Source organism: Bolinopsis microptera, chromosome 2 (genome assembly GCF_026151205.1).
Source record: "Bolinopsis microptera isolate Bmic1 chromosome 2, MBARI_Bmic_1.0, whole genome shotgun sequence".
NCBI lineage: Eukaryota > Metazoa > Ctenophora > Tentaculata > Lobata > Bolinopsidae > Bolinopsis > Bolinopsis microptera.
In genome coordinates, this window is record NC_087073.1 from 22,390,128 (window position 1) to 22,413,031 (window position 22,904).

The window sequence follows — 22,904 nt, forward strand, 5'->3', positions numbered from 1 at the left end:
TTCTCGCAACAACGTATACAAAGGATTGACATCGTGAATCAATAAGTCGCACAAAACGTAACAATTTAGCATGTTATAGTCTTGCTCTATCCAGAGCCCTTCCGCTTGCAGTAGCGCGCGCCCGCCTCACGGCGGTAAAAAAGCTCTAGCCATCAACCCACCCAAAGATTTTGGCACCACTCTACAGTGGTGCCAAAATTACCCGCGCTTTTGTCCTCATATGCGACGTGTGTTGCCTTTTAGACATTGATTGCGTAAACGAGGTGTCGTACGTCACCTCAAGATCAGGTGACTGGGGGCTGACCATGCCCGAACCTAATTGATCATTGATTGGGTCTGAGGTCACGTGATTATGAGCCTATGAGGTCACGTGATTATGGGCCTATGAGGTCACGTGATTATGAGCCTATGAGGTCACGTGACTATGACGTCACCAGACCTTGTCCTCGGTTTCCCGCTCATTGGACCAGTTGAGCTTGCATGCTTGTGAATGTAGGTGTAAGTACAGCTGTACTGTAGTTTATACCTAATTAACCCCTATACACCGTCACTATGCACTATAGAAACCTAAAAGTGGTTACTGCATACTGGAGGGAGAAGTGCCAAGACTACCTGCGCTACATAGACGCTGTTGTCAGCACTGCGCACGCGCGCACGAACCTTCCCATCGGGGTTCGTGGATAGGTGCTTTTCTTGACTTGTGAAACAAGCGCGCCCGAAGTGGCGCGAAAGCACATGGTTAGGTGAAGTTATAGTCCACTCCACTCCACTCCACTCCACTCCACTCCACTCCACGCGACTCGACTCGACTCGACTCGACTAGACTTACCTGGAGACCTCAGGCTATCATGTTCATAAACGAAAAGAGATTAGGCGGAATGACAGGCTGAGCGCGGCCCAGTAAGACTCGACTCGACTCCAATCGACTCGACTCCACTCCACTCCACTCCACTCCACTCCACTCCACTCCACTCTACTCCACTCCACTCCACTCCACTCCACTCCACTCCACTCCACTTTTAATCACCTGGTGTTGGGGTGTTTTGCTCCCCAGTACCGAATTTTGCAGTTCTATCGAGCGTGCTAAATCACTTTACAGTCGATCTTCGAGATTGTTCTAAAAGGGTATCCGACAATTGAAACCAACTTCAATCGATGTATTTTCGGACACTGATTCCGAATAACGCCCCTTGACATACATATACGGTTAAAATGTTCCCCTGACGAGATATTGGCGAAAAACTGTCTTGATCACGTGATATGACCGTATAAGGAAGTTAGTCTAATTTCTCGATAAGGTTAGGGTTTCAGCATATGCTTTTGTTAAGGATTGGGTTAGGGTTAGGGTTGGGATCAGATTAAAGGGTTAGGGTTTCGAATAGTCGTTCAGGACCAGCTAGAGAACGGGTTGAAAAAGTCACGTGACAGTTGAGCGTAGAGTGATTAATCATCATCCGGCCCCTTTTTCTATTTTCAAAAGTAGGGCAACCTCCACTAAGCACCACCGGCATATGAAATAAAACAGTAATGTTTCATAATATATAAATAATATATAAATGCTAACCATGTTTATATAATTGTTTGTTCTGCTGTAATACAACAACAAAAACTCAACAACCAGTTATGTGAATGTTCCTTAAATCCTCAATTTTGTTCGCTAAATTTATTAAAATAAAATATTTAGCTTATTTAGAGGAGCAAATAATAAATCTTCTAGCCCATGGGATGTGGTACCTCTGCAGCAGTTAGTGGAATTGATCGGCACTTTAGAGGAGCGTTCTTAGTAGAGGAGCGTTCTTCTAAATCTGACAGACTAACAGAAACGACAACAAGTGTTTCTGTTAAATTACCACATGAGTGCATGTGCAGTTCTATTGTTCAACCGCCAGATGACAAGATAAACAGTAATGAGGATCCCCAAAACAACGAGCGCAGTTCTAGTGTTCAACCACCAGATGACAAGATAAACAGTAATGAGGATCCCCAAAACAACGAGCGCAGTTCTAGTGTTCAAACACCAGATGACAAGATAAACAGTAATGAGGATCCCCAAAACAACGAGCGCAGTTCTAGTGTTCAAACACCAGATGACAAGATAAACAGTAATGAGGATCCCCAAAACAACGAGCGCAGTTCTAGTGTTCAAACGCCAGATGACAAGATAAACAGTAATGAGGTCGAGGATCCCCAAAACATCAGTAAGTTTACTTCTTTGTTGACTTTTCTGTTCCATTTTTCGGCCAATTACTTTTTCTAGTATACAGAGACTCTCACTTAGAGCCCCTCAATGTGTAATCTCCCACTCTCCCACTTTTAATTTAGAGTTTTCCTGTGGAGTTTGGGGCTAAGAAATATCAAAAGCAGGATTTGACTTAATTGATCCTCCTGTATACTGATAGTTGGATAATATCCGGTTGGAAGAGACAAGGACAGGAAATGAAACAGGAAGTTAAGAATGTAGGCAAATTCTCGGCCTCAAATTATTTGTTATATAATAGTAGTGTTGAAAATATTTTACCACATAAAGAGAGAGGAGGTAACACATATCTTGCAAATATATGCGGTGTGTACCACATAAAGAGAGAGGAGGTAACACATATCTTGCAGGTATATGCGGTGTGTACCACATAAAGAGAGAGGAGGTAACACATATCTTGCAGGTATATGCGGTGTGTACCACATAAAGAGAGAGTAGCTAACACATATCTTGCAGGTATATGCGGTGTGTACCACATAAAGAGAGAGGAGGTAACACATATCTAACAGGTATATGCGGTGTGTACCACATAAAGAGAGAGAAGGTAACACACATCTAACAGGTATATGCGGTGTGTACCACATAAAGAGAGAGGAGGTAACACACATCTAACAGGTATATGCGGTGTGTACCACATAAAGAGAGAGGAGGTAACACACATCTAACAGGTATATGCGGTGTGTACCACATAAAGAGAGAGGAGGTAACACACATCTAACAGGTATATGCGGTGTGTACCACATAAAAAGAGAGAAGGTAACACACATCTAACAGGTATATGCGGTGTGTACCACATAAAGAGAGAGGAGGTAACACACATCTAACAGGTATATGCGGTGTGTACCACATAAAGAGAGAGGAGGTAACACACATCTAACAGGTATATGCGGTGTGTACCACATAAAGAGAGAGGAGGTAACACACATCTAACAGGTATATGCGGTGTGTACCACATAAAGAGAGAGGAGGTAACACATATCTTGCAGGTATATGCGGTGTGTACCACATAAAGAGAGAGAAGGTAACACACATCTAACAGGTATATGCGGTGTGTACCACATAAAGAGAGAGGAGGTAACACATATCTAACAGGTATATGCGGTGTGTACCACATAAAGAGAGAGGAGGTAACACATATCTAACAGGTATATGCGGTGTGTACCACATAAAGAGAGAGGAGGTAACACACATCTAACAGGTATATGCGGTGTGTACCACATAAAGAGAGAGGAGGTAACACACATCTAACAGGTATATGCGGTGTGTACCACATAAAGAGAGAGGAGGTAACACACATCTAACAGGTATATGCGGTGTGTACCACATAAAGAGAGAGGAGGTAACACATATCTTGCAGGTATATGCGGTGTGTACCACATAAAGAGAGAGGAGGTAACACATATCTAACAGGTATATGCGGTGTGTACCACATAAAGAGAGAGGAGGTAACACATATCTTGCAGGTATATGCGGTGTGTACCACATAAAGAGAGAGGAGGTAACACACATCTAACAGGTATATGCGGTGTGTACCACATAAAGAGAGAGGCGGTAACACACATCTAACAGGTATATGCGGTGTGTACCACATAAAGAGAGAGGAGGTAACACATATCTAACAGGTATATGCGGTGTGTACCACATAAAGAGAGAGGAGGTAACACATATCTAACAGGTATATGCGGTGTGTACCACATAAAGAGAGAGGAGGTAACACACATCTAACAGGTATATGCGGTGTGTACCACATAAAGAGAGAGGAGGTAACACATATCTAACAGGTATATGCGGTGTGTACCACATAAAGAGAGAGGAGGTAACACATATCTAACAGGTATATGCGGTGTGTACCACATAAAGAGAGAGGAGGTAACACACATCTAACAGGTATATGCGGTGTGTACCACATAAAGAGAGAGGAGGTAACACATATCTAACAGGTATATGCGGTGTGTACCACATAAAGAGAGAGGAGGTAACACATATCTAACAGGTATATGCGGTGTGTACCACATAAAGAGAGAGGAGGTAACACACATCTAACAGGTATATGCGGTGTGTACCACATAAAGAGAGAGGAGGTAACACACATCTAACAGGTATATGCGGTGTGTACCACATAAAGAGAGAGGAGGTAACACACATCTAACAGGTATATGCGGTGTGTACCACATAAAGAGAGAGGAGGTAACACACATCTAACAGGTATATGCGGTGTGTACCACATAAAGAGAGAGGAGGTAACACATATCTTGCAGGTATATGCGGTGTGTACCACATAAAGAGAGAGGAGGTAACACATATCTTGCAGGTATATGCGGTGTGTACCACATAAAGAGAGAGGAGGTAACACATATCTAACAGGTATATGCGGTGTGTACCACATAAAGAGAGAGGAGGTAACACACATCTAACAGGTATATGCGGTGTGTACCACATAAAGAGAGAGGAGGTAACACATATCTAACAGGTATATGCGGTGTGTACCACATAAAGAGAGAGGAGGTAACACACATCTAACAGGTATATGCGGTGTGTACCACATAAAGAGAGAGGAGGTAACACACATCTAACAGGTATATGCGGTGTGTACCACATAAAGAGAGAGGAGGTAACACACATCTAACAGGTATATGCGGTGTGTACCACATAAAGAGAGAGGAGGTAACACATATCTTGCAGGTATATGCGGTGTGTACCACATAAAGAGAGAGAAGGTAACACACATCTAACAGGTATATGCGGTGTGTACCACATAAAGAGAGAGGAGGTAACACACATCTAACAGGTATATGCGGTGTGTACCACATAAAGAGAGAGGAGGTAACACACATCTAACAGGTATATGCGGTGTGTACCACATAAAGAGAGAGGAGCTAACACATATCTAACAGGTATATGCGGTGTGTACCACATAAAGAGAGAGGAGGTAACACATATCTAACAGGTATATGAGGTGTGTACCACATAAAGAGAGAGGAGGTAACACATATCTAACAGGTATATGCGGTGTGTACCACATAAAGAGAGAGGAGGTAACACATATCTAACAGGTATATGCGGTGTGTACCACATAAAGAGAGAGGAGGTAACACACATCTAACAGGTATATGCGGTGTGTACCACATAAAGAGAGAGGAGGTAACACACATCTAACAGGTATATGCGGTGTGTACCACATAAAGAGAGAGAAGGTAACACACATCTAACAGGTATATGCGGTGTGTACCACATAAAGAGAGAGGAGGTAACACACATCTAACAGGTATATGCGGTGTGTACCACATAAAGAGAGAGGAGGTAACACATATCTAACAGGTATATGCGGTGTGTACCACATAAAGAGAGAGGAGGTAACACACATCTAACAGGTATATGCGGTGTGTACCACATAAAGAGAGAGAAGGTAACACACATCTAACAGGTATATGCGGTGTGTACCACATAAAGAGAGAGGAGGTAACACACATCTAACAGGTATATGCGGTGTGTACCACATAAAGAGAGAGGAGGTAACACATATCTAACAGGTATATGCGGTGTGTACCACATAAAGAGAGAGGAGGTAACACACATCTAACAGGTATATGCGGTGTGTACCACATAAAGAGAGAGGAGGTAACACACATCTAACAGGTATATGCGGTGTGTACCACATAAAGAGAGAGGAGGTAACACATATCTTGCAGGTATATGCGGTGTGTACCACATAAAGAGAGAGGAGGTAACACACATCTAACAGGTATATGCGGTGTGTACCACATAAAGAGAGAGAAGGTAACACACATCTAACAGGTATATGCGGTGTGTACCACATAAAGAGAGAGGAGGTAACACATATCTAACAGGTATATGCGGTGTGTACCACATAAAGAGAGAGGAGGTAACACATATCTAACAGGTATATGCGGTGTGTACCACATAAAGAGAGAGGAGGTAACACATATCTAACAGGTATATGCGGTGTGTACCACATAAAGAGAGAGGAGGTAACACATATCTTGCAGGTATATGCGGTGTGTACCACATAAAGAGAGAGGAGGTAACACATATCTTGCAGGTATATGCGGTGTGTACCACATAAAGAGAGAGGAGGTAACACATATCTAACAGGTATATGCGGTGTGTACCACATAAAGAGAGAGGAGGTAACACATATCTTGCAGGTATATGCGGTGTGTACCACATAAAGAGAGAGAAGGTAACACATATCTTGCAGGTATATGCGGTGTGTACCACATAAAGAGAGAGGAGGTAACACATATCTAACAGGTATATGAGGTGTGTACCACATAAAGAGAGAGGAGGTAACACATATCTTGCAGGTATATGCGGTGTGTACCACATAAAGAGAGAGGAGGTAACACATATATTGCAGGTATATGCGGTGTGTACCACATAAAGAGAGAGGAGGTAACACATATCTTGCAGGTATATGTGGTGTGTACCACATAAAGAGAGAGGAGGTAACACACATCTAACAGGTATATGCAGTGTGTACCACATAAAGAGAGAGGAGGTAACACATCTAACAGGTATATGCGGTGTGTACCACATAAAGAGAGAGAAGGTGACACATATCTTGCAGGTATATGCGGTGTGTACCACATAAAGAGAGAGAAGGTAACACACATCTAACAGGTATATGCGGTGTGTACCACATAAAGAGAGAGGAGGTAACACACATCTAACAGGTATATGCGGTGTGTACCACATAAAGAGAGAGGAGGTAACACACATCTAACAGGTATATGCGGTGTGTACCACATAAAGAGAGAGGAGGTAACACATATCTTGCAGGTATATGCGGTGTGTACCACATAAAGAGAGAGGAGGTAACACATATCTTGCAGGTATATGCGGTGTGTACCACATAAAGAGAGAGGAGGTAACACATATCTTGCAGGTATATGCGGTGTGTACCACATAAAGAGAGAGGAGGTAACACATATCTAACAGGTATATGCGGTGTGTACCACATAAAGAGAGAGAAGGTAACACATATCTTGCAGGTATATGCGGTGTGTACCACATAAAGAGAGAGGAGGTAACACATATCTTGCAGGTATATGCGGTGTGTACCACATAAAGAGAGAGAAGGTAACACATATCTTGCAGGTATATGCGGTGTGTACCACATAAAGAGAGAGAAGGTAACACATATCTTGCAGGTATATGCGGTGTGTACCACATAAAGAGAGAGAAGGTAACACACATCTAACAGGTATATGCGGTGTGTACCACATAAAGAGAGAGGAGGTAACACATATCTTGCAGGTATATGCGGTGTGTACCACATAAAGAGAGAGAAGGTGACACATATCTTGCAGGTATATGCGGTGTGTACCACATAAAGAGAGAGGAGGTAACACATATCTTGCAGGTATATGCGGTGTGTACCACATAAAGAGAGAGGAGGTAACACATATCTAAGCAGGTATATGCGGTGTGTACCACATAAAGAGAGAGGAGGTAACACACATCTAACAGGTATATGCGGTGTGTACCACATAAAGAGAGAGGAGGTAACACACATCTAACAGGTATATGCGGTGTGTACCACATAAAGAGAGAGGAGGTAACACACATCTAACAGGTATATGCGGTGTGTACCACATAAAGAGAGAGAAGGTAACACATATCTTGCAGGTATATGCGGTGTGTACCACATAAAGAGAGAGAAGGTAACACATATCTTGCAGGTATATGCGGTGTGTACCACATAAAGAGAGAGAAGGTAACACATATCTTGCAGGTATATGCGGTGTGTACCACATAAAGAGAGAGGAGGTAACACATATCTTGCAGGTATATGCGGTGTGTACCACATAAAGAGAGAGGAGGTAACACATATCTTGCAGGTATATGCGGTGTGTACCACATAAAGAGAGAGGATGTAACACATATCTTGCAGGTATATGCGGTGTGTACCACATAAAGAGAGAGAAGGTAACACATATCTTGCAGGTATATGCGGTGTGTACCACATAAAGAGAGAGAAGGTAACACATATCTTGCAGGTATATGCGGTGTGTACCACATAAAGAGAGAGGAGGTAACACATATCTTGCAGGTATATGCGGTGTGTACCACATAAAGAGAGAGGAGGTAACACATATCTTGCAGGTATATGCGGTGTGTACCACATAAAGAGAGAGGATGTAACACATATCTTGCAGGTATATGCGGTGTGTACCACATAAAGAGAGAGAAGGTAACACATATCTTGCAGGTATATGCGGTGTGTACCACATAAAGAGAGAGAAGGTAACACATATCTTGCAGGTATATGCGGTGTGTACCACATAAAGAGAGAGAAGGTAACACATACCTTGCAGGTATATGCGGTGTGTACCACATAAAGAGAGAGAAGGTGACACATACCTTGCAGGTATATGCGGTGTGTACCACATAAAGAGAGAGGAGGTAACACATATCTAACAGGTATATGCGGTGTGTACCACATAAAGAGAGAGGAAGGTAACACATTTCTTGCAGGTATATGCGGTGTGTACCACATAAAGAGAGAGAAGGTAACACACATCTAGCAGGTATATGCGGTGTGTACCACATAAAGAGAGAGAGGTAACACATATCTTGCAGGTATATGCGGTGTGTACCACATAAAGAGAGAGGAGGTAACACATATCTTGCAGGTATATGCGGTGTGTACCACATAAAGAGAGAGGAGGTAACACATATCTTGCAGGTATATGCGGTGTGTACCACATAAAGAGAGAGAAGGTAACACATATCTTGCAGGTATATGCGGTGTGTACCACATAAAGAGAGAGGAAGGTAACACATATCTTGCAGGTATATGCGGTGTGTACCACATAAAGAGAGAGGAGGTAACACATATCTTGCAGGTATATGCGGTGTGTACCACATAAAGAGAGAGGAGGTAACACATATCTTGCAGGTATATGCGGTGTGTACCACATAAAGAGAGAGAGGTAACACATATCTTGCAGGTATATGCGGTGTGTACCACATAAAGAGAGAGGAGGTACACATATCTTGCAGGTATATGCGGTGTGTACCACATAAAGAGAGAGGAGGTAACACATATCTTGCAGGTATATGCGGTGTGTACCACATAAAGAGAGAGGAGGTAACACATATCTTGCAGGTATATGCGGTGTGTACCACATAAAGAGAGAGGAGGTAACACATATCTTGCAGGTATATGCGGTGTGTACCACATAAAGAGAGAGGAGGTAACACATATCTTGCAGGTATATGCGGTGTGTACCACATAAAGAGAGAGGAGGTAACACATATCTTGCAGGTATATGCGGTGTGTACCACATAAAGAGAGAGGAGGTAACACATATCTTGCAGGTATATGCGGTGTGTACCACATAAAGAGAGAGGAGGTAACACATATCTTGCAGGTATATGCGGTGTGTACCACATAAAGAGAGAGGAGGTAACACATATCTTGCAGGTATATGCGGTGTGTACCACATAAAGAGAGAGGAGGTAACACATATCTTGCAGGTATATGCGGTGTGTACCACATAAAGAGAGAGGAGGTAACACATATCTTGCAGGTATATGCGGTGTGTACCACATAAAGAGAGAGGAGGTAACACATATCTTGCAGGTATATGCGGTGTGTACCACATAAAGAGAGAGGAGGTAACACATATCTTGCAGGTATATGCGGTGTGTACCACATAAAGAGAGAGGAGGTAACACATATCTTGCAGGTATATGCGGTGTGTACCACATAAAGAGAGAGGAGGTAACACATATCTTGCAGGTATATGCGGTGTGTACCACATAAAGAGAGAGGAGGTAACACATATCTTGCAGGTATATGCGGTGTGTACCACATAAAGAGAGAGGAGGTAACACATATCTTGCAGGTATATGCGGTGTGTACCACATAAAGAGAGAGGAGGTAACACATATCTTGCAGGTATATGCGGTGTGTACCACATAAAGAGAGAGGAGGTAACACATATCTTGCAGGTATATGCGGTGTGTACCACATAAAGAGAGAGGAGGTAACACATATCTTGCAGGTATATGCGGTGTGTACCACATAAAGAGAGAGGAGGTAACACATATCTTGCAGGTATATGCGGTGTTACCACATAAAGAGAGAGGAGGTAACACATATCTTGCAGGTATATGCGGTGTGTACCACATACAGAGAGAGGAGGTAACACATATCTTGCAGGTATATGCGGGGTGTACCACATAAAGAGAGAGGAGGTAACACATATCTTGCAGGTATATGCGGTGTGTACCACATACAGAGAGAGGAGGTAACACATATCTTGCAGGTATATGCGGTGTGTACCACATACAGAGAGAGGAGGTAACACATATATTGCAGGTATATGCGGTGTGTACCACATAAAGAGAGAGGAGGTAACACATATCTTGCAGGTATATGCGGTGTGTACCACATAAAGAGAGAGGAGGTAACACATATCTTGCAGGTATATGCGGTGTGTACCACATAAAGAGAGAGGAGGTAACACATATCTTGCAGGTATATGCGGTGTGTACCACATAAAGAGAGAGGAGGTAACACATATCTTGCAGGTATATGCGGTGTGTACCACATAAAGAGAGAGGAGGTAACACATATCTTGCAGGTATATGCGGTGTGTACCACATAAAGAGAGAGGAGGTAACACATATCTTGCAGGTATATGCGGTGTGTACCACATAAAGAGAGAGGAGGTAACACATATCTTGCAGGTATATGCGGTGTGTACCACATAAAGAGAGAGGAGGTAACACATATCTTGCAGGTATATGCGGTGTGTACCACATAAAGAGAGAGGAGGTAACACATATCTTGCAGGTATATGCGGTGTGTACCACATAAAGAGAGAGGAGGTAACACATATCTTGCAGGTATATGCGGTGTGTACCACATAAAGAGAGAGGAGGTAACACATATCTTGCAGGTATATGCGGTGTGTACCACATAAAGAGAGAGGAGGTAACACACATCTTGCAGGTATATGCGGTGTGTACCACATAAAGAGAGAGGAGGTAACACATATCTTGCAGGTATAAGGGGGTGTGTCCCCCCAAAGAAAAGGAGGTAAAAAATCTTTGGGGGCCCGGGGGGGGGGGGGGGCATATTTTCAAAGGGAAAATTTCGGTGTGGGACCACATAAAGAAGAGAGGGGGTAACACAATCTTTCAGGTAAATGGGGGTGGAAACCCCAAAAGAGAGAGGGGGTAACAATATCTTGCAGGTAAAGCTGTGGGACCACATAAAGAGAGAGGAGGTAACAAAATCTTGGGGGTAATGGGTGTTTTACCACAAAAAGGGGAGAGGGGTAAAACATTTCTTGCAGGTATTGCGGTGTGTCCCACATAAAGAAAAAGGGGGAGGTAAAAAAAATCTTGGGAGGTATATCGGTGTGTACCAAAATAAAAGAGAGGGGGTAACACATAACTTGGGAGGGAAATGCGGTGGGGTACCACATAAAGAAGAGAGGGTTTAAAACAAAATCTTGGGAGGGAAAAAGGGGGTTGAAACCCCCTAAAGAGAGGGAAAGGGAACACATATCTTGCAGGTATATGCGGTGTGTACCACATAAAGAGAGAGGAGGTAACACATATCTTGCAGGTATATGCGGTGTGTACCACATAAAGAGAGAGGAGGTAACACATATCTTGCAGGTATATGCGGTGTGTACCACATAAAGAGAGAGGAGGTAACACATATCTTGCAGGTATATGCGGTGTGTACCACATACAGAGAGAGGAGGTAACACATATCTTGCAGGTATATGCGGTGTGTACCACATAAAGAGAGAGGAGGTAACACATATCTTGCAGGTATATGCGGTGTGTACCACATAAAGAGAGAGGAGGTAACACATATCTTGCAGGTATATGCGGTGTGTACCACATAAAGAGAGAGGAGGTAACACATATCTTGCAGGTATATGCGGTGTGTACCACATAAAGAGAGAGAAGGTAACACATATCTTGCAGGTATATGCGGTGTGTACCACATAAAGAGAGAGGAGGTAACACATATCTTGCAGGTATATGCGGTGTGTACCACATAAAGAGAGAGGAGGTAACACATATCTTGCAGGTATATGCGGTGTGTACCACATAAAGAGAGAGAGGTAACACATATCTTGCAGGTATATGCGGTGTGTACCACATAAAGAGAGAGGAGGTAAACACATATCTTGCAGGTATATGCGGTGTGTACCACATAAAGAGAGAGGAGGTAACACATATCTTGCAGGTATATGCGGTGTGTACCACATAAAGAGAGAGGAGGTAACACATATCTTGCAGGTATATGCGGTGTGTACCACATAAAGAGAGAGGAGGTAACACATATCTTGCAGGTATATGCGGTGTGTACCACATAAAGAGAGAGGAGGTAACACATATCTTGCAGGTATATGCGGTGTGTACCACATAAAGAGAGAGGAGGTAACACACATCTTGCAGGTATATGCGGTGTGTACCACATAAAGAGAGAGGAGGTAACACATATCTTGCAGGTATATGCGGTGTGTACCACATAAAGAGAGAGGAGGTAACACACATCTTGCAGGTATATGCGGTGTGTACCACATAAAGAGAGAGGAGGTAACACACATCTTGCAGGTATATGCGGTGTGTACCACATAAAGAGAGAGGAGGTAACACACATCTTGCAGGTATATGCGGTATGTACCACATAAAGAGAGAGGAGGTAACACACATCTTGCAGGTATATGCGGTGTGTACCACATAAAGAGAGAGGAGGTAACACACATCTTGCAGGTATATGCGGTGTGTACCACATAAAGAGAGAGGAGGTAACACACATCTTGCAGGTATATGCGGTGTGTACCACATAAAGAGAGAGGAGGTAACACACATCTTGCAGGTATATGCGGTGTGTACCACATAAAGAGAGAGGAGGTAACACATATCTTGCAGGTATATGCGGTGTGTACCACATAAAGAGAGAGGAGGTAACACACATCTTGCAGGTATATGCGGTGTGTACCACATAAAGAGAGAGGAGGTAACACATATCTTGCAGGTATATGCGGTGTGTACCACATAAAGAGAGAGAAGGTAACACATATCTTGCAGGTATATGCGGTGTGTACCACATAAAGAGAGAGAAGGTAACACATATCTTGCAGGTATATGCGGTGTGTACCACATAAAGAGAGAGAAGGTAACACATATCTTGCAGGTATATGCGGTGTGTACCACATAAAGAGAGAGGAGGTAACACATATCTTGCTGTTACTACAAGATGGTAGGATCGTTATTGATGGGAACTACGCACAATCTGTAATCTACAGACAGGGGGTGGGTTACAGTACATATCTTTACAATCAGTCAGTACTACACTGTTTGCCATTGACAATAAGTCAATAATTGTATGTTCAATCTTAATCACATACAATCTAAACTGCAAGTGAGAAGGTCTCATTTCACCAGAATAACCTATTTCAGAGGACAGATTTGAGTTTCAATATGCAAAGTAATGAGAATTTTCCCGGAAGTTTGGAGTCTGGAAATGTCAGCTTTACAGACTCTAATACACTGAACGCCACTTTGAACTTTAACAATAATGAGTCCTCACAAAGTGTATCAGGAGTTAAAGGTAATACTGTTGGGTGGTTGAAATCTTCCTCAATCTCCATTCTCCAACCATATTTATCATCTTTACCCGTATATTTAGCATCTTTACCAGGATGCTCATTGGTAAAAAATAACTGATCGAAAAAATTTTAATTGTCTGATATAGTACACTTCTGCAGATGAAGCTGGAGAAGTGAATATCCCCGATACTGGCGAGGGAAAACAAAGTGTTGTTATTGACGAGTCCACATTCAAGGTTATTGTTTAAGTGTGCTATTGTTTAATAAACGTGCTCTTTCACAATTTAAACGTCGCGTTATTATTATGTTTGGTAACCATGGTAACAAGTTGCTGGCTGTAGCGAATGATCGATTATAAAGTTAGAAATGTAATTACGGAATATTGTACTATGTAATAAATCCCATGATAAGTGTCGGAAATTAGATTATCTGTGTTCATTTGCCAATGTCAGTCACCATGGTCCCAATATCACGTGGTTTACTGAGTACGAACTAAATGACGTATAAGTAGCCAGTACTAAATATGGCAGTGATAATAAGTGTAATTAGTAATAATTAGATAACTGATAAGTGTAATGGTGCTTTAAATGGAAATTGTGCTACTTTGTACGTACTTAGTACGTACTTAGTACAAGAGGTACATGTGATTAAATGTACAATTTAAATTGTAAGTGATTAGTATATGGTACTTTAACTTGTACAATGTACATATTACCTATAACATAGTTTTAAGATTCTTGCTATAAATGGCTACAGCTAACACTATTAATGCTAAGTACCAAACAACAAGTGGGAGGTGGATCGTTGGTACCATTAAATCGATTTAACACCGCAATTCCAGTCGCAAGCCTGGGACCACTACTAGCAAAGTCACAACATCTACAAAGCTGCCATATAGCCAGACTGACAATTTTCTCGACTGACTGACAATGTTTCTTCTTTTCCCCATTTAGAATACAAAGATTAGTACATTTTAGCTTATGATTAATATTATATTTTTACATATAGTTTACCTAGATAGAATAACTTGTACTCAATTTTACTATCAAGTATAATTTACAGTAGTACATTATCTAGACTATAAGATTTGTGGGAGAATTGTTTGCTTAAAATGTATAATAAACTTTCAACATACTGTCACATGTTATAAACAAGTTGATATTTGTTGTCATGACTTTTTCAAAGAAAAGATGACATAAAAGTAAGTTGTGAATCCAGTTAGCGTTGCGTTGTTGACTTACTAATTAGGGTAATCTTTGCTTTTCTAGAAGAGTAATTTACAATTATCGCACCGTTGTGGTACCAGTAATGAAGGAATTGACAATATGTCTGATTCAGAAAGTGAAGGAGTTGGATAGAAAACTAGAAAGTTACCAAACTACAGACCTGTATTCCTCAATAAGTGAGCAAACTAGGATAGCTGAGCAGCTGGAAGAGAAGATTATAAAACAACTATGGGAACTAGAGGAACACATACTTAGACTGTGAGTTTGTTTATTCTCTTATCTACTACATACTTTACTTAGACTGTGAGTTTGTTTATTCTCTTATCTACTACATACTTTACTTAGACTGTGAGTTTGTTTATTCTCTTATCTACTACATACTTTACTTAGACTGTGAGTTTGTTTATTCTCTTATCTACTACATACTTTACTTAGAATGTGAGTTTGTTTATTCTCTTATCTACTACATACTTTACTTAGACTGTGAGTTTGTTTATTCTCTTATCTACTACATACTTTACTTAGACTGTGAGTTTGTTTATTCTCTTATCTACTACATACTTTACTTAGACTGTGAGTTTGTTTATTCTCTTATCTACTACATACTTTACTTAGACTGTGAGTTTGTTTATTCTCTTATCTACTACATACTTTACTTAGACTGTGAGTTTGTTTATTCTCTTATCTACTACATACTTTACTTAGACTGTGAGTTTGTTTATTCTCTTATCTACTACATACTTTACTTAGACTGTGAGTTTGTTTATTCTCTTATCTACTACATACTTTACTTAGACTGTGAGTTTGTTTATTCTCTTATCTACTACATACTTTACTTAGACTGTGAGTTTGTTTATTCTCTTATCTACTACATACTTTACTTAGACTGTGAGTTTGTTTATTCTCTTATCTACTACATACTTTACTTAGACTGTGAGTTTGTTTATTCTCTTATCTACTACATACTTTACTTAGACTGTGAGTTTGTTTATTCTCTTATCTACTACATACTTTACTTAGACTGTGAGTTTGTTTATTCTCTTATCTACTACATACTTTACTTAGACTGTGAGTTTGTTTATTCTCTTATCTACTACATACTTTACTTAGACTGTGAGTTTGTTTATTCTCTTATCTACTACATACTTTACTTAGACTGTGAGTTTGTTTATTCTCTTATCTACTACATACTTTACTTAGACTGTGAGTTTGTTTATTCTCTTATCTACTACATACTTTACTTAGACTGTGAGTTTGTTTATTCTCTTATCTACTACATACTTTACTTAGACTGTGAGTTTGTTTATTCTCTTATCTACTACATACTTTACTTAGACTGTGAGTTTGTTTATTCTCTTATCTACTACATACTTTACTTAGACTGTGAGTTTGTTTATTCTCTTATCTACTACATACTTTACTTAGACTGTGAGTTTGTTTATTCTCTTATCTACTACATACTTTACTTAGACTGTGAGTTTGTTTATTCTCTTATCTACTACATACTTTACTTAGACTGTGAGTTTGTTTATTCTCTTATCTACTACATACTTTACTTAGACTGTGAGTTTGTTTATTCTCTTATCTACTACATACTTTACTTAGACTGTGAGTTTGTTTATTCTCTTATCTACTACATACTTTACTTAGACTGTGAGTTTGTTTATTCTCTTATCTACTACATACTTTACTTAGACTGTGAGTTTGTTTATTCTCTTATCTACTACATACTTTACTTAGACTGTGAGTTTGTTTATTCTCTTATCTACTACATACTTTACTTAGACTGTGAGTTTGTTTATTCTCTTATCTACTACATACTTTACTTAGACTGTGAGTTTGTTTATTCTCTTATCTACTACATACTTTACTTAGACTGTGAGTTTGTTTATTCTCTTATCTACTACATACTTTACTTAGACTGTGAGTTTGTTTATTCTCTTATCTACTACATACTTTACTTAGACTGTGAGTTTGTTTATTCTCTTATCTACTACATACTTTACTTAGACTGTGAGTTTGTTTATTCTCTTATCTACTACATACTTTACTTAGACTGTGAGTTTGTTTATTCTCTTATCTACTACATACTTTACTTAGACTGTGAGTTTGTTTATTCTCTTATCTACTACATACTTTACTTAGACTGTGAGTTTGTTTATTCTCTTATCTACTACATACTTTACTTAGACTGTGAGTTTGTTTATTCTCTTATCTACTACATACTTTACTTAGACTGTGAGTTTGTTTATTCTCTTATCTACTACATACTTTACTTAGACTGTGAGTTTGTTTATTCTCTTATCTACTACATACTTTACTTAGACTGTGAGTTTGTTTATTCTCTTATCTACTACATACTTTACTTAGACTGTGAGTTTGTTTATTCTCTTATCTACTACATACTTTACTTAGACTGTGAGTTTGTTTATTCTCTTATCTACTACATACTTTACTTAGACTGTGAGTTTGTTTATTCTCTTATCTACTACATACTTTACTTAGACTGTGAGTTTGTTTATTCTCTTATCTACTACATACTTTACTTAGACTGTGAGTTTGTTTATTCTCTTATCTACTACATACTTTACTTAGACTGTGAGTTTGTTTATTCTCTTATCTACTACATACTTTACTTAGACTGTGAGTTTGTTTATTCTCTTATCTACTACATACTTTACTTAGACTGTGAGTTTGTTTATTCTCTTATCTACTACATACTTTACTTAGACTGTGAGTTTGTTTATTCTCTTATCTACTACATACTTTACTTAGACTGTGAGTTTGTTTATTCTCTTATCTACTACATACTTTACTTAGACTGTGAGTTTGTTTATTCTCTTATCTACTACATACTTTACTTAGACTGTGAGTTTGTTTATTCTCTTATCTACTACATACTTTACTTAGACTGTGAGTTTGTTTATTCTCTTATCTACTACATACTTTACTTAGACTGTGAGTTTGTTTATTCTCTTATCTACTACATACTTTACTTAGACTGTGAGTTTGTTTATTCTCTTATCTACTACATACTTTACTTAGACTGTGAGTTTGTTTATTCTCTTATCTACTACATACTTTACTTAGACTGTGAGTTTGTTTATTCTCTTATCTACTACATACTTTACTTAGACTGTGAGTTTGTTTATTCTCTTATCTACTACATACTTTACTTAGACTGTGAGTTTGTTTATTCTCTTATCTACTACATACTTTACTTAGACTGTGAGTTTGTTTATTCTCTTATCTACTACATACTTTACTTAGACTGTGAGTTTGTTTATTCTCTTATCTACTACATACTTTACTTAGACTGTGAGTTTGTTTATTCTCTTATCTACTACATACTTTACTTAGACTGTGAGTTTGTTTATTCTCTTATCTACTACATACTTTACTTAGACTGTGAGTTTGTTTATTCTCTTATCTACTACATACTTTACTTAGACTGTGAGTTTGTTTATTCTCTTATCTACTACATACTTTACTTAGACTGTGAGTTTGTTTATTCTCTTATCTACTACATACTTTACTTAGACTGTGAGTTTGTTTATTCTCTTATCTACTACATACTTTACTTAGACTGTGAGTTTGTTTATTCTCTTATCTACTACATACTTTACTTAGACTGTGAGTTTGTTTATTCTCTTATCTACTACAAATAACATCTCAGGTATCTCTAGAATATGTTCGTCACAATTTGTGGAGCACAATTGTTGCAGACTTTTGGATTTGTCACATATTATAAATCTGCATTTTATTGCTTGTGATATTGTATAGAATAGAGGCAAACTACGCGATACAAAATTCTTTGAGTTTTTAACATAATTGAATATGAATATAACAAATTAAAGTTAATGAACTGCAAGCTTTTGTTTTCGGTTGCACAAATTGTTTTGACGGTGATTAAAAGCAAGGCAAGTAAGATCCGAAAGTGAAACCAGTTTTGTGACTTTTCAAAATAATTTGCGGGTTGAGAATCTCTCACAAACTCCCTATTTTGTTGTTTGTATCGTTATCAGTTTATTTCGTTGCTCAGACTATAAATAAGAGGATGATTATTGAACCATCTTATGAAAATAGTTGGCTGCGTGTAATATTACTTGTTGAGGAACTTGTATGTGTTTACAGTGATAAAGAGAAACAAGACTATGGAGCTGGCAGTGAACAGTGTAGAGAACTGGAGATCCAACTTGAGGTTTGTTTTCTTATTTCCGTAAATTTTGTCCGTATTTTCATATCTGGTTAGACTCGGCGATGGAGTTGTTCTTACAAATAGAACATCTTGTGTTTGTGAATGAAGTTTAACTGTGAAATCTCAACAACCTGTTATTTGATGTTTCTTTATACGCTTTTCTATTGAATATTACTTCTTACTTACTACTTACGTCATTAAAGACCGATTAGTGCCTAATTAAAACTGCCCACCAGAGTAAATGTGTAGCGCTATCAGCAGATCAGAAACACTACGATGTAGCCTTACAATACATCAGAACGAGAACAGCTGACCTGTTCGACTACAATATGCTCACTGAACAGTTCGATGACTTGTTAAATGTGAGTAAAGCTAATACCGGTACGGACTACGGCTTATACCGGTTAATAGATGGGACAACTTTTGAATTGTCTCTGACCAGCTGAATGATCATAGTGATAACAGTATCTTACAAGGGTAAGTGATACAGGTCTAAATGTGATATATAATACTGGTGATGGGTCATGTACCCTCTCAGTATCTTACAAGTAAACACTGCAGGCAATGTTCCGGGGAGAGAGTGGTAATGATATTGAGAATCAGCTGGAGGATATGTTAGATGAAGCTGAGGAATCAGAAAGACAACACGTGACCTCCCTTCATATCGAGGAAAGGATCTGGGAAATATCAAGGTAGCTGCAATCTTATTATTGGGGAGGGGGTGGAGGTACGGAAAAATATCAAGGTAGCTGCAATTTTATTATTGGGGAGCCCGAGGGGTGGAGGTACGGGGAAATATCAAGGTAGCTGCAATCTTATTATTGGGGAGGGGTGGAGGTACGGGGAAATATCAAGGTAGCTGCAATCTTATTATTGTGGGGGGGGGGGGGGGGGGGGGGTCGGGGTGGAGGTACGGGGATTATAGTTCTTATTTTTGCCATTATGATATATATACAGCCCTTTAAGGAATCTCTTTTACAGGGTATAAATGAGAAACTGTTGCTAGCGCTGAACAAGTGGAGCTCTTTAGAAAGTAAGGGATACACGAGCGAACAACGTGAATCCCTGGGAAAACAAGCTAGAGGTCTTATCGTTCAGACTATTGATGTGAGTTACACTTTCATTCTTTTAGAAAGTGCACAAATTAACAGGTACTTACTGGAAAGAAAAATCGTGACTTATGCTATCTAATGACTCTGATCTGACTTTGTTATGTAAAGGACATCCTGTCAGACAAGTAATCCATAATATTCAGGAGTTGGTAGCACTAGAAACTATCTTGAAGCAGTACGAGGACTATCAATCTGAAGATCAGTGCATTGTGAAACTCATCCAGTTCATCAACATCTCTAAAGAAGAGAGCGTCCTACAAAATGTACTAAATATTACGACAGATGACCCTAACCAGATGTTTGAAGGAAGTGAGGGGGTGGGTGACGGCGTTGATACCATCATGTTCTGTCAGACTTGTACAAGACGTATTGAACAGTGGGTCTATGAAAAGTTCAGGATCAAGGTAAAGTTGTGACCCCCCCTCCCCCCTTCTTCTCTCCCTTGTTCCCTTGTTACCCAGTAATATGTGATCAGCTGATTTGACTAACTGTAGTTTTTAAAAAGGAAGGTCAGGAGAAGTTGACAGCGTTACAAAAAGTAGTTTATGAAGCGAAAATGAAGTTAAAACAGGAGAGAAGGGGTCTTATAGAGTCCTGGTTCACAGTAAGTTTATAAGATGTCTTTTAAACATACTTTATCAGGATAATGTTTAACTTATCTGACTACAGTAACTTTTCGTAATTTCTGTTGAAATTTGTTCCTTTTTATCAACTTTTTCTCCAAACAGGAGCACGTTGGTGAGTTTGAGAGGGAGAACACAGTCATATCTGTACAAAGTAATAATCAGTCAAATGGAAATCCTGTGCAGACAAATGATGTGGACCAGTCATCTGAGCCAGTAAGTATTTTGGTAAAATCATCAATTTTCATGTCAGTATCGCGCGAACTACAAAAAATATTGAATTGTTCAAAGTACTCTGTTTTATATCCACTAAAATTTAATCGCGCGCGAATTACGCAAAGAGATGTATGAATTGTTCTAGCAAGGCACGCAACCCTTAATAATGCTGTTAGTTGTTACCATGGTAACCACGCAACAATTAACAGCGATACGGCAAATCTCTTAATCTCCTTCAGTTTAATTGAGCTCTTGAAAATCTAAATACATTTTATTTCTTCAATAGGCTGCATTATATAATACAAAGGAGGTTTTTAAAATATATTCTACACTAATGTATTTTAATTTACTGTTTTATTTAATTAATTGAATGGGTTTAAATATTGTTATTTGTTAAGGGTGTCTACTGTCTAACCTTATAACCGGACATTGACCATTACTGAAGTTATCTGTGAAATTGAATATTGTTTGAATCCTTTTACTGTCATTAATTTGATTTTAGCATTACGGGAAAACAAAACATACACCTAAAATAAAAGTGCACGACAATTTCCAGGAAAAAACGACATCGGAAGTGGGTATGGTGGAGTCATATACTCAGATTGCAGCCAGGGTACAAGCCTGGGAGAAGAAATCAGATTTAGACGTCATACGGGCAGAACTAGAATTACAGGTATAGTATATAGGTACCTGTAGGTACTATACAGGTATTATACAGGTATAGTCAATAGTAGTATAGCGCTCTTTCTACAGCTTAATTCATTGAGCATGTTGGATAAATCATTATGTCATTGACTTCCCATATGAAGTGAGGCAACATTGAGAAAATTATTTCTGCAACTCAGGATAAAATGAGAGCCCGACGGAGAAGACAACGACACCAGCGTGCTCAGAAGTTGATTGAAGTTCAGACACCTACCACACAAAATACGGTATAAGCCAAGATGTTTCAATGTGATGAAGTATCCGGACTTTGTTATTTAGAAGTTACTGAACTTGATCAACTTAATCTATAAAATATTTTGGTCGTTATGACATATCTAATTTATTTAGTTGTTCTTGCAATAGTGTTACCACTCCAGTCCTTCCCTACATTTCTGGGATGTTAGATTAAACACTGCTGAGTATAAGTTTTATCTTAAAAGTAGTGTTATTAAACTTCAGTTTATTATTATTGATACTACTTAAATTATATTGTATTTATAGTTACAGCCTGTATCTGTTGGTAGCTGACATTTTTTTTTCTGACTTCAGATATTAAGTTCATTCTATCTGGCCTTAATTATTGAATCAGCCGTCAGGGTTATGTTATGCTTTTTAATAATCTGTTCGCTTTTGTTCTATGATTTTTACATTTCTAGGATGATTACAAATTCGAGAGTTAGAATTAAGCTCTTTTATCATGCGACTATTTCTATTTTGTAAATATCCATGAACTTTTTGTATCTAACATAACTAAGAAATGTCGACTTTCTTCAAAAAGAAATTGTTGCCAAACCATGTTCGACTGTGCGCTGCCAAACCATGTTCCTTGACCTTGTTTATATCCAATTTCCAAAACTAATAAAATTTGGAAATTGTTTGTCAGTATTATGGTTGAACACGCCCAAGGGAGTGTCTGGAAGTGAAAAAGGATTAAAAAGTATATCATAAACTATAT

The 22,904-nt window shown here is 39.1% G+C and overlaps 2 protein-coding genes across 6 annotated transcripts in view; one reads left to right on the plus strand and one right to left on the minus strand.

Moving 5' to 3' along the window:
- Positions 1-2,493, minus strand: part of LOC134811794 (PH domain-containing protein DDB_G0287875-like) — a 113,547-nt gene extending 111,054 nt beyond the window's left edge. For all 5 annotated transcript variants that reach the window (XM_063818879.1, XM_063818877.1, XM_063818878.1 and 2 more), the window contains exon 1: positions 2,475-2,493. The gene's annotated coding sequence lies outside the window, so the exon portion shown is untranslated. The remainder of the gene's footprint in view (positions 1-2,474) is intronic.
- Positions 1,599-22,699, plus strand: LOC134811801 (uncharacterized). The gene is made up of 14 exons (XM_063818886.1): positions 1,599-2,198; positions 13,455-13,573; positions 13,721-13,871; positions 14,029-14,105; positions 15,208-15,353; positions 19,230-19,296; positions 19,530-19,655; positions 19,855-19,985; positions 20,275-20,400; positions 20,549-20,809; positions 20,911-21,009; positions 21,134-21,244; positions 21,801-21,917; positions 22,090-22,699. The coding sequence occupies exons 1-9, from the start codon at positions 1,721-1,723 to the stop codon at positions 20,279-20,281; spliced, it is 1,302 nt and encodes a 433-aa protein (XP_063674956.1). The 5' UTR covers positions 1,599-1,720; the 3' UTR covers positions 20,282-20,400; positions 20,549-20,809; positions 20,911-21,009; positions 21,134-21,244; positions 21,801-21,917; positions 22,090-22,699.
- Positions 22,700-22,904: the final 205 nt, after the last annotated feature.